This window comes from Phyllostomus discolor, chromosome 4 (genome assembly GCF_004126475.2).
Source record: "Phyllostomus discolor isolate MPI-MPIP mPhyDis1 chromosome 4, mPhyDis1.pri.v3, whole genome shotgun sequence".
NCBI lineage: Eukaryota > Metazoa > Chordata > Mammalia > Chiroptera > Phyllostomidae > Phyllostomus > Phyllostomus discolor.
The window spans coordinates 51,104,356-51,117,898 of record NC_040906.2 but is presented as its reverse complement, the minus strand read 5'-3'; the positions used below and the strand labels follow the sequence as shown (position 1 = coordinate 51,117,898).

The 13,543-nt window shown below is 35.6% G+C and overlaps 1 protein-coding gene across 2 annotated transcripts in view; it reads left to right on the top strand.

The window, feature by feature from the left end:
- The window catches only part of METAP1D (methionyl aminopeptidase type 1D, mitochondrial), a 76,402-nt gene that overhangs the window by 34,710 nt on the left and 28,149 nt on the right, over window positions 1-13,543 (top strand). The window contains exon 1 of one of the 2 annotated variants that reach the window (XM_028508765.2): window positions 9,011-9,089. The exons of the other annotated variant lie outside the window; for it this stretch is intronic. Coding sequence (XP_028364566.1) covers window positions 9,011-9,089 — 79 coding nt within the window. Of the gene's footprint in view, window positions 1-9,010; window positions 9,090-13,543 lie in introns of those variants that run through there. 2 annotated transcript variants of the gene reach the window in all.

Here is a 13,543-nt window from a genome sequence, read left to right as displayed (position 1 = left end):
GGGAAAATTCCTTAACCTTCTTGAGTCTCAGGGGGTTTCCCCTATAAAATAAGTACAATGGTACTTTCCCAATTTACCTGACACAGGTTTTTGTACCAAATTAAATAATATGTATGAAGTTATTTTGTAAACTGCTACAAACATACCAGTTATATTATTATGATGATTATGATTATGATAAAGTTTCTGAAGGCTATAGTTTTCCTAGTCACAGGGATATAAAGCACAGCATAGGGAATATAGTCAATAATATTCTAATAACTATGTATGATATCAGGTACAGGATTTATTAGGATGATCATTTAGTAAGTTATATAATGTCTAATTACTGGGGTGTACACTTGAAACTGATATAATGTATGTCAGCTATACTTAAAAAATTTAAAAAATGATTAAAAAATTTTGGTAGCTTTTTATGCTTCAGCAAGCTGTAGTGTTGTCTAATATACATTATATCAATTTAAAAGCTCTGGAATTGAACAGATAACATGCAAAACAAGTGAAACTAGATAGCCTCCTCACACCAGATACAAGAATAAACTCAAAATGGATTAAAGACTGAAATGTACGACCTGAAACCATAAAACTCCGAGAAGAAAACAGAGGCAGTAAAATCTCTGACATTTCTCTTAGCAATATCTTTTCTGTGTCCTATGCAAGGGAATCAAAAGTAAAAATAAGCCCTGACTGGAGGGGCTTGGTTGGTTGGGCATTGTCCCACAAATTGAAAGCTCACCAGTTCAGCCCCAGGTCAGGGTACGTGCCTGGATTGCAGGTTTGGTCCCTGGTTGAGGCACATACGAGAGGCAACCAATCTATGTTTCTCTCTACATCAATGTTTCTCTCTTTTTCCCTCCCTCCCCCTGTCTCTAAAAATAAATTAATAAAATCTTAAAAAAATAAACAAATGAGACTACATCAAACTAAAAAGTTTTGCACAGCAAAGGAAACCATCAACAAAATGACAGCCTACTGAATGGGAGAAATTATTTGCCAACGGCACATCCAATAAAGGGCTAGCATCCCAAATTTATCAAGAACTCATTCAATTCAATATCAAAAAACCAAGTAATCCAATTAAAAATGTGCAGAGGACCTGAATAGACACTTTTCCAAAGAGGACATATAGTTGGCCAATGGACATATGAGAAGATGCTCAACATCACTAATCATCAGAAAAATGCAAATTGAAACCACAATGAGATATCACCTCATATTTGTCAGAATGACTATCATCAGTAAATCAACAAACAAGAATTGGTGAACATGTGGAGAAAGGGAACCCTGGTGCACTGTTGGTGAGAATGCAGATTGGGGCAGCCAGTATGGAAAACAGTATGGAAGTTCCTCAAAAAATTAAAAATGGAACTGCCTTATGATCTAGCAATTCCACTTTTGGGTATGTATCTGAAGAAACCAAAAACACTAATTTGAAAGAACATATGCATCCCTATATTCATTACATTGTTACTTACATTAGCCAAGCTATGGAAGCAACCTGAGTGCTCATCAGTAGACAAGTGGAGCCCTGGCTGGGTGGTTCAGTTGGTTGGAGTGTCATCCCATACACCTGGGGTTGCAGGTTTGATTCCCTGTCAGGACATGTGCCTGGATTGCAGGTTCTCCCCACAGTCTGGATGTGTGTAGGAGGCAGCTGATCAATGTTTCCCTCTCTCTCCTTGCCGCCTGTCTATTAAAAAATGTTTTTTAATAGACAGGAAGATAAAATGGTGGTACATAGTGTATAAAGTGGAATATGACTTAGTTATAAAAAAGAATGAAATCTTGCCATTTGGGACAGCATGGATAGACAGAGAGGTATAATGCATGAAATAAGCCAGTCAGAGAAACTCAAATACTGTATGATTTCACTTTTGTGTGGAATCTAAATAACCAAATAAATGCACAAATAAAATAGAAACAGGCTCATAGATACAGAGAACAGACTGATGGTTATCAGAGGGGAGGAGAGTTGGGGAACTGGGTGAAAAAGGTGAAGAGAGTAAGAACTACAAATTGGTAGTTACAGAATAGTCACAGGGATATAAAGTATAGCATAGGGAATATGGTCAATAATATTGTAATAACTATGCATGGTATGGTACCAGGCAGATACTGGAAACAGCAGGGGGACCACTTTGTAAACTATATAATTGTCCAACCACTGTGCTGAACACCTGAAACTAATAAAAAATAATATTGAATATTACAAAGTAAATAAGTAAAGAGCTTCCAAATCCAGCAAAAAAAGAAGAGAAATATAGATACTTGTGTATGCTTATATCTCCTAACTCACTTCACCGAAGGAAATAGAATCAGTAATTTTCCCAGTAGCTGTCAGCACACTTAGTGCTCATATCTTTGTTTCTAAATACCATTCTGCAGTAAAAAGAACTAGGGATCCTTGGATTGGTTTCAAGATTGGGCAGAGGAAATACAAGATGAGTATAGAGCATCTTGTGATACCAGAAAATGAGGGATGCTAAAAACAAAGGGACAGAACATGAAGCATATTGAAAGGGGCACAGAAACCAACCTGAAAGAGTTTGAACAACAAAACAATGGCAGAATTGGATTATAATCCAAAGAAAAGAATAACTATCCACAAGCCCATATTGATATATAAAAGTCAATTAAAAAGAGGGTAAGGGAGATCACATATGTATATGGTGACAGAAGGAGACTAACCTTTAAGTAATGAGTATGCAATGCAATATACAGCTGATATAATATTGTACACTTGAAAGTAATATCTTATTAACCAATGTCACACCAGTGAATTTAATTTTAAAAATAGGAAGAATTAACATCATCAGAATGTCCATACTACCCAAATCAACCTATAGATTCAACACAATTCCTATCAAGATTCCAAGAATATATTTCACAGAACTAGAACAAGTATTTTAAAATTTATATGGCACCACAAAAGGTCCTGCATAGCAACTGCAATCCTGAGAAAGAAGAACAAAGTTGGAGGAATCATGCTACCTCATTTCAATCCATATTATAAGGCCATAATAGTCAAAACAGCATGGTACTGCCATAAAAACAGGCACATAGATCAGTGGAACAAAACAGAGGCCCAGAAATAAATCCACACCTTTATAGTCAATTAATATTCAACAGAGGAAGCAAGCACATACAATGGGCTAATGGTAGTTTATTCAATAAATGGTGTTGGGAAAATTCGACAGATATATACATAAAAATTAAACTAGACCACCTTCTTATACCACACACCAGAATAAATTCAAAATGACTCAAAGACTTAAATCTTAGACCCCAAACCATAAAAATCCTAGAAGAAAACACAAGTAGTGAAACCTCACACATAGCTCATAGCAATATATTACGATATATCTGCCTAGGCAAGGGAAACAAGAGAAAAAATGAACAAATGGGACTACATCAAAAAGTTTTTGCACAGCATAGGAAAACACCAACAAAATAAAAAGACAGTGCACAGAATGGGAGAACATATTCACTGATACATCTGATAAGGAGTTAATATCTACAATGTATAAAATTCAACACCAATAAAACCAACAGCCCAATTAAAAAATAGGCAAAGGATCTGAATAGACACTTCTGCAAAGAGGACATACAGATGGCCAACAGACATATGAAAAGATGCTCCATGCCACTAATCATCAGAGAAACACAAATTAAAACTACAATGAGATGCCATCTCACACCTGTCAGGATGGCTATAATCAATAAACCAACAAACAACAAGTGCTGGTGAGGATGTTGGAGAAAGGGGAACCCTTTTGCATTGGTGAGAATGCAGATTCGTGCAGCCACTGTGGAAAGCAGTATGGAGATACCTCAAAAAACTAAAATGAATCTGCCTTTTGATCTAGCAATCCCATTTCTGGGAATATATCCAAAGGAACACAAAATACTAATTTGAAAGAACATAAGCACCCCAATGTTCATTGCAGCATTGTTTTCAATCACCAAGATACGGAAGCAGCCCAAATATCCATCAGTAGATGAGTGGATAAAACAACTGTGGGACATTTAGACAATGGAATACTATTCAGTTGTAAAAAAGAAGAAAGTTTTATCCTTTGCGACAGTATGGATGGACCTGGAGAACGTGCTGAGTGAAATAAACCAATCAGAGAAAGACAAATATGATATGATTTCACTCATTTGTGGAATCTGATGAACAAACTGAACTAACAAACAAAATAGAGGCAGACTCAGCAAGCAGGATGACAGCTTAAGGCAGGGGTAAGAGGTATAGAGATTGAGCAAAAACAAAACAGGGCTCATGGATGTGGACAACAGTGGGATGATTTCATGATTGCAGGGAAGTGAGGGATATAAGGGAACTAAATAGTAATGGAAAAAATACAATAAAATTAAGTAATTTAAAAACATATAATCTTATTAACCAATGTCACACAATAAATTTAATTTTAAAAATGCTAAATCATAAATAGAAAATTACTATTAGAGTAGTAATTACTATTACTACTATTATGATTACCATCCACCAATGGTTGCTAATCTTAGTACGGAAAAATTTAAGCAAAAACAGATTTGCAAGTATCTCTTGCAAAATATTGAATAGTTACAATGGAAAATAGTACCTTTTTCATTCATAGTGATATTAAACCTGTATTTAGTAATAGCTTAACTTATTGATCTCTGTATGCCAGCTGCCATGCTAAACAAATACTTAATCTCTAGGAATTTATTTAATCCTTACAACAATTTTCTATTTTCCCATTTTTAACAAATGAAGAAACTAAGGCACAGAATGGTTAAATAACTTGTTAAAGGTTGACGGCTAGTAAATCTTAGAGCCAGAACTGAAGCCAGACAGTTCAGTTACACTGCCTCCATTTAAGTTCTGAACAATTATGAACTACACCTCCTGCCTGTGTTGGTGAAGTCTGAGTGGAGTGATATTGGTCCTGCAGAGCCTCTGTGTTTCCCATCAGGGTGGCTGCACTGGGACATGAGACGTTCACTCTGGTGTTAAAGATTAGGTAAGAGGGGTTGCTTGAACTTCAAAACAGACTTGATTTTTTTTCACTTGCTCTAGAAGTTGGAAAAAGTTGAAACAATCTGAGAATCCTGGCTCTGAAACTGGTACAGGTTTTATAAGAAGGGATGAGACTTCACCTTGTCCTCTTCTCTCTAGTGCTTTCAGTGCTGCTCAGCCTCCATCCACTTTCCAGTAGAGAGAAGGAGGCTGAAAATGGGAAGTAGAAGGCAGTAGAGTGGACTTCTCACTTTTCCTAATTGCCCAACAATGTGGATCCCCTGTTCTGTAAGAAACCCTATTGTAAATGGCAGCAACAATCCCAGGCTAGCTCAGTTAGCACATAATGTAGCTGAAAGACTAGGTGCTTGCAGCTGAATGTTTCCTAGCTTTTTGTTATCATTACAGATGTGTAGTATTTCACTTAAATCATGGGCAAATAGGGTAGCCTGAGAATTTAGCCACATTGTTTATATAAGAAAATGCTTTCCAAACAGCTAATTCCACATATTTATCTTAGTGTAGAACCAACTTTATCTATAGTATAGATCACCTACCCGAATATTCTGCTTCAAGCATAGTGTACAATATGCAATTGTTGTTTTGATAGTAAAGTGAAAAACATCTCTAATGAGTTAGGGAATCATAGACACACTGTGACTGAGACCAAATTTTAATTAGCTAAGATAGATAAAAAAATTCTAGCAATACAAAAAAAATCATCTGCTTTTCATCTGTCACATATGAGCTTTTATTTACCAGTCTACCTAAAACATTGAAACATATTAATGTAGCTATCTGAACCACTTGTAGATCTTCAGACTTGTGTGGCAAAAGGAATGATAATTATAATCTGCTTCAGGCTACAAGCTAGAATAATTCAAAGGAAATGTGCATTACTAATATGGTAAAGCTCATAAATTCTCAATGTCAGTTTGCCACTTGTGGCTGAAAATTGCAGTCAGGCTGGTTGGCTAGAGGCAAAACAACTAGAGTTACATAATATTTATGAGGTCTGAAGTTAGCAGTCACCAAAACCAAATATTGCCAGTCTTCTTCAGATTGCTCCATGAGAGTCATCTAGTGCTGGCAAACCTAGGGCAGGGTGGGCTTGGTAATAATGAAACTTTAGGTATAAGTGTGAATTCTGCCCATGTCAGTCCACTGCAACCTCCTTTATGGATTTGTAGCCTTCCTATTGGATACACATTATTCCCAAAATACCTACCTGGTAGATTTTTTTAATGCAAAAATCTACTTGCTGCCTCAGGATTTATAACACAAAAGTAGAAATAGACCTTCCCTCACTCTGCTGTGCTCTTCAACACATCCATTGTTGAACTTCTGGGAAGACTTCCCGCGTCTCTGTACTTTGTCATGATGAACAAGCCCAAAACACTCTTTTAGATTCCAGCTGGGATCTAAACTTACATCACACTGCACTCAGAAACTAAATGTCCAGCCTTGTGCTCTAGTGCACTTTTAAGAGTTTGACTCACATGGTATATGAGCAACTAAAACTCTGGGCCCTCAGATTACTGCTGTGGTTGTGAACTGCAAATTAGAAATGTGTAAATAACTTTATAGTTCCACCATCAAGAAGCACTAACCCTGGGCATTCCTAGCTTACAGCCCAGGAGCAACTGCAGGTCAATGCTCATTTTAAATGCTTTGTTTTTTCATGTATAAACAGCATCCCAGATTTCAAATAAACCTTCCATTACCTATACTTCTCAGAATTCTTTAGAAAAGATAGTTTCTTAGTGCTGGATCAAATACTTTTAAAACTTTTTTTATTAAAAATTCAAATATAGGAAAAAGTAGGGAAAAGGGTGTAATAAATTCTTTCATGTTATTGTCTGTAGATCAGATATTTGTAACACACAAAAAAGTACTTTTTTTTCTGTCAACTGTATAGCATGGTGACTCTAAGCTTGAAGGTGGATTTAGTAGTAGTATCATGAAACTCATGGAGAAAAATACATCAGGAGAGCATTTGCTCAAAGGGAGCAATAGAGAGAGGATCCCCCTAGCCCTTCTACAACTTTAAGATTTATTGCTCTTTCTGGGGCAAATCAAATTGAGTACAAGAGGACTGTAGGAACTAGTGTCATACAGAGTCCTTGTTCGTAAGGCTGACAAAGACTAGACTGTAAATTTAGATAAATAAGTATAGAATAATAAATCTAAAAATGTTCTGATTCTCCTTTCTCCCCCCATGAATAGGTCATCAAGTTTTGGAAATAATTTAAATATCAACCCCTGCCACCAGTATGTCCTTCTCTTTTTGGTGCCTTTAGTTTATTGGCATTTTAGCACCTGTTAGCCCCCCGAGTCCAGCACTTCAGAATAATATTTGGGAGAGACCAGATAAGAGGGTGAGTTGGCTGTGATGGACAGGAAAGTGTAGTTAACCCCAGTTAGTCTTAACTCCTTTTCTAATGAAAAAAGTGAGAGTCTGTATGTATGTTTTATTTTTATATATTAAGGAACATAAAAATATGACACTAAAGTATCATACTTCAATTTTTTGAGCTAAAGAAAAATAAGTTTAAGATTACTGCCCTATATTTAGGCAGAAAGTTTAGTGGAAAACATTCCATTTATAAAGTAACCAAGAATATAAAATACCTAGGAATAAGCAAATAATAAGAAATGTGCAGGACCTTTATAAAGAAAGCATTTGATCTCTATAGAAGGTTATTACAAATACTGCAGCAAATGTGGAGAAATCTCATCTTAAATAAAAATAACTAAACATTGTAAAGTGTTATATTGTCCCTAGATTAACCCATATATTCAGTGTAAACCTAATTAATTGTATGGCCAAAACACTTTAAATATGGTTGAAATGCAAATGGCAAACTGAAAAAACACTTGCAACAACATAGTACATAGATTCTCAGAGTAGTCTTAAGAATTAGTCAAGCAAAAACAACCCAAAGTCTGCAGTATGATATACAAATCTTGTATTGTGGAAATGTGCACGTGAAACCATATGATCCCATTGACCAGTGTCACCCCAAGAAACTTAATATGAAATTTTTTAAAACACCAAGAGGCCTAAATGGAGAATCACAAAAGAGCATGAATACATAAATAAAGGGAAAGATCTTCAACCTCAGCAATATCTAAAGAAAAATAAGTAAAAGTGAGATACCATTTTTCATTTATGAGACTAGCAATAATATTGGTGAGGATGTAGGCAAATAAGTACCATGGGAATATAAATTGCTATTTTGTGGAGAACAGCTTTGCAAATATGTCAAAATTTTGCACGCTTCTTAACCCAGAGAATTCTACTTTTAGAAATTTAAACTAAAAAGAATAATTGGTCATATGTGCAGCTGTATTTGTAAAAAGTATATTATGCAAGGAAAAGAACTAATAAAACCTCCTACCTAAATGCTGATCATTGGTTAAATAAAGTACCATGTGACCCATCCATAAAAGGAATACTGTGAAACCACTAAAGCAACCCAAGAGGCCTAAAAAGGAGCATGTAGATCTATATTGTTTTGTTAGAGAAGGATGTCTTCCATATTTAGACATATGGAAGATACGGAGATAAATTAGACATATCTTCCATATGGAGATAAATTAATTGCTTTTAAAATAGCCATTTAATAAAACTACATGTATAGATAGAATATGTTTAAAATGTGAAATTAATATTCTATAAAAATATAATAACAGTATAATTAGTAGGTACATAGAGAAATGTTCTAAAATGTATTTGCTGAATGTCAGCAGTAATCAATCGAGGAAGACTTTTGCTGTTTTTTTTATTATTTGCTATTTCTGCTTTTTCATCAATGTTATAAAAATATCTAATACCACATATGTACCATTTTCATAATAAGGAAAACAAAACACAGGCTTCTCATGAACTCTGGCTCATTCTTTGTGGTTTCAGGAGAGGGCAGAGCACATCCACTAAGAGGATGACCTTTCAGAAGGTTATCCTTCTGAGGGATAAAAGATCCAAAGAAGTGGGTCTTTTTCAGAATGAAAAAGTTAATGCTAGACACTGTCTTCACGGCTGCCAAAGACCCACTAAAGAGCTTCCCTTGGGTAGGGTGTGACTGTATGTCACTTCCATACTTTTTAGAACACACCTGAATCATAAGGAACAGAGTGGTAGGATGGTTGTGCAGAATAGTACTCTGGCATGCTGAGTGGTAGACCAAATCATCTCTCGATCAGACCCAATGTAAAGTCAGTTATGACAAGGCCAAAAAAAGAAAACTGTGGAGCTGCTGTTTGTGAGTTCACATCTGTTGCTCTCCACGTTCCTCGTCAGATTCTTTCTGGTTGACTCAGGGCTGGATCCAGGTGACCGGCAGCTCTTTTTAAGGGTGGGTTCTGCTTTTTCTTGTTCCCCTTCTCCTCTTCACTTTCTAGGAGCCCTCAGCAGGAAGTCAGCATAATTGTGCAGAGTGAGGGCTGTGTCCTCATCTGTGCTGCCATATGTTTTTATAGATACCATACGTCTGACCCTGCCCTTGGGACCCAGCATCATTGGAGCTGGGCTCCCCAAATTTTATTCTTCCTTCTCAAATGAAAAAGTTTTTTTTACAGATTTCCATCTAATGCTTTTTTTAAAAAAGTTACATTTTGATATCTCAGAAATCTGTCCCTGTGGGTGTTCACTTGGATTCTGAAAATGGAGCTAGGATCTTGAAGTGGTTTCTGAATAAATAATGAAACATGTGTTCAAAGTCTGCAACTCTTCCTTCTCCTTAACCACATCCTAGATAACCCACCAGTGGTGAGTGTCATTTGTGTGAATAGATTCTCTAGTTTTAGTTTTCAGGGCCTTTTTTTTCATTCTAGCTGTCTGAATGATTAATGTGACTAGGAAAATACTGTTGACCCATTTAAATCATGTCAAACAACATCCATTGCTCATCTACATAATGAAATACACACTGAACATTACATCTTGAGTGTGGGAGCCAGTAAACTAAAAAATAATGTTTTACTTATGTTGCTTATGAAATAAATTATAAGACATTAGGACTGACTATGGCATTAAATATTAAACTATTCAAATGGTAATTGTCAATGAAAATAACCTATAAACTGAAACAGCTAATAGCTTTAGTTGCTAATTAGAGGAAGTGGGGTGGTTGCATGCAACAGTGTAAGTTTTGAAAGTCTTTATGTCAAAGTATGGTTTAATATTTGACTATTATAGGATTTATTGTATATAGTTGAGTTTTTCAATTGTTAATCAGTGGTTGTGAAAATAACAGTTTGCTGAAAAATTAGAAAAAGGGTTTGACATTTTTATCGTGCTTTCATTAAATTGGTCCTTGAATAATTTTAAAGACAGCTAATTTATATTTGAAACTATTTTGATCAATGATCAGATAACAAAGATAAGCTTTGACTACTTTTGAAATAATTAAACTTTGTAAAGACATCATTTACACGGTGTTTAAATAAATGGAAAATTTTAAGGCACTGAATTTAGGTTATCAGGTTTCCATGGTTACACCTTTACAAGTTATTTTGTGTATTGTGTAATATGTCTGTGAGTCACTGGTAATTATTTGTTTTTTGTTTGCTCTGTTGGCAGTTCTGTGTTTAGCTGAATTTAATATAGTTCACACGGCTTGCTTTGGTTTATGTATATTTTAGTGTGTGTGATTGACAGTGATTGAGCATTTCTTATGGAGTGCTTGCCTCTTTTTTTGTCATAAATGATGTATGTTGGTAGTGCTTGAAATGTAAATAAGTTCTTCCTGTATCACTGTTTAATAAACAGGAATTTTTATGCCAAGAAGAATTCTTGGTACATTTAAACAATAAGATTTGGTAACTGCTAGGATATTTCTATTAAATAGTTGCACACTGAGACAAACATGTTGAAATTCTTACAAACTTTAAGTTACAGAACTTACCACCAGTTTTGTAAACTGTTCTTACAAAACAGTTTATGGATAAATACCATTGACTAAACACTATTTAGGTACATAATAAAAAAAGCAGTGTTCCAACCTTATCCTTAAAATTGCTTGTTATAGTCCTGGCTGGTGCAGCTCAGTGGATTGAGCATGGGCATCAAACCAAAGAGTCACTGGTTCGATTCCCAGTCAGGCCACATGCCGGGGTTACGAGCCAGGTCTCCAGCTGGGAGTGTGTGAGAGGCAACTACACATTGATGTTTCTTTCTCTTTCTCCTTCCCTTCCCCTCTCTCTAAAGATAAATAAATAAAACCTTTTTAAAAATTGTTCATGATAGTGAACTTTATAGGGAATGTCTTCACTGCCAATGGAATTTTTCTATACCATGATTTCTCCATTTCACCCTTTCTACAAATATAAAAACTATTCTATATACTAATGTGTTTGGAAGGATATGATTCTTGAGAAAAGCTGGGGTCTCTTATGCCTGTGAATAGAAGAAGAGATTTTCCTTAGAACCTCACAATTAGCCATCAGCATCTAAGGAAGGCTCCACCAAGAACTCTGAGAAAATTTTCAGAATTGGGCGGTACATAATTTACTGAGTTTGAGCATTCTCTCTGTACACTACAATCATGAGATGCTGTCTAGTTTGTGAAGTATTTATACATCTGCGATCTTATTTGATTATCAGGGTGGTCCTGTGATAAAGGTAGAAAAGGTCCAGTGCTTTGGATGAAGTGATTTTTAAGTAGCGGTTCTGGGACCAATGCACTTTGTGAAGTACTTAGTTTGTGAATTACCCAAAGCACAGTTTGAAATTCAGGCTGGTTTCTACCTATTGATAGTCCATTTTAGAGTGACCTTCTCCCACAGTCAGGCAACCACTGATCACAATTACCATTTACCGAGTGCTGCCTTGTGCCACTTTGCAGGCCTCACATCATACAATTATAGCAATCCTGTGAGGAAGGCGTTCCTGTTAACAGATGAGGAAACTAACTAAGGCTCAGAGAGCTTAACTAACTTGTCCGAGTAAACCAACTAGTGCCAGAGAAGGAAACCAATTTAAACAAGAGCTCAGTTCCCTGGTTGCTGTGGCTCAGTAGATTGAGCACCGGCCTGCGAACAAAAGAGTTGCCTGTTCAATTCCCAGTCGGGGCACATGTCTGGGCAGTGTGGGGTGTGTGAGAAATGATCATATATTGATGTTTCTGTCCCACTCTTTCTCCCTCCCTTCCTCTCTCTCTAAAAAATGAATAAATAAAATCATTAAAAAATAAATGAGAACTCAAATATAATTAGGGAGGCACAATTTTGAAGGAAAATCACATTCACTAGCAAAATACAAAGTGTTTTAAATTCTACAATGTTTCCTGCTTTTTACCTTCAAGTTGGCAGTATTTTATGTAGGTATTTTGGAATTGGTTTTCTTTTTGTAACACTCTGGTAGAAGTATAGTTCAAAAAATATTCAGTACATTTCACATTAGATAATAAACACATTTCAAATATTGTACACATCAAAGATTTCAGTATTGTGGTTAGATTGAAGACTTTAATCTAAAAATGAGGTGGTGAATTTGTCATTTCACCAAGTGTGAATAATCTCTGTCAGCTAAAGTTTTCAAGTAAAATTGTGTTTTCAGTTATAAGAGGCTGCCCGCCTTGTACATTTAAAGAGTATACATTTTGTTAATTATGGTGGTGGTTTTAATTTTTAGTCTTCAGTACAAAAAATAATGGTTTTATAGTTGAGTATCCATATCTGAAAAAAAAAAACAAGGGCCAGTTTGTAAAGAGGCTTCTACTGGACTCTTCTTTTAAGCCTGTACCATTTTAATATATTGCACTTTTTGCATCCAGGCCTAAAGCTATGGAGTGATTATTCATGTGGTTAACTAAGTCTACACAGTTGAATTGAATATAAAACTATTTGTGACAACATAACTGCATCAGTCCAAAAAGCTGCCTTCTGGTCATTTGGAATTTTGTCTTTTACTAAAGAAGCTACTGTGTATTTTCTCTTTATTTTTCTTGTGAAAATAATACCTAATGCATGATCTTACCTGCTGTTGTTTCTAATCTACGTAGTCACAACTACAGACATTTGGAAATATGTTGTTTTCCTAGAGCTTTAGCTTTCTCATTTTAGGTTGTGATTGTTGACCGACCTACCTACCTACCCACCACTCCTGTGGCCGGGTTGCAGGGCAGAGACAAAACCCCACAGTTGTAACAACCACTGTAGGCTTCCTGCTAAAGTGTTTTCTTTTTATTTCGCATCTTTCACTTGGAGTTATACAGTGAAAACATTCTCAGGAAAATATTAAGATCGTAGGTTTTGGGGGGTGGTTTTGGTATTAATACTGCAGTTGGTCAAAGCTCTGAGCTATTTTATACCAGTTGTTTGCATAAATAACTTTAAATAGCTCATGAAAAGAGGAGGGAAAAGAGAAAAAGAAATACATCTAACAATATAACTAAAGCATGTTGCATATAGCATTCAGTTGACACTATTGTAAGATGAAGACCAAAATTACACTCTTTTCAAATGCTTTAATACAATTGAAAAATATTCACATTAAAGCTGTTACTTTGATCATAAACTAAAAGTCCCAATGTCTTC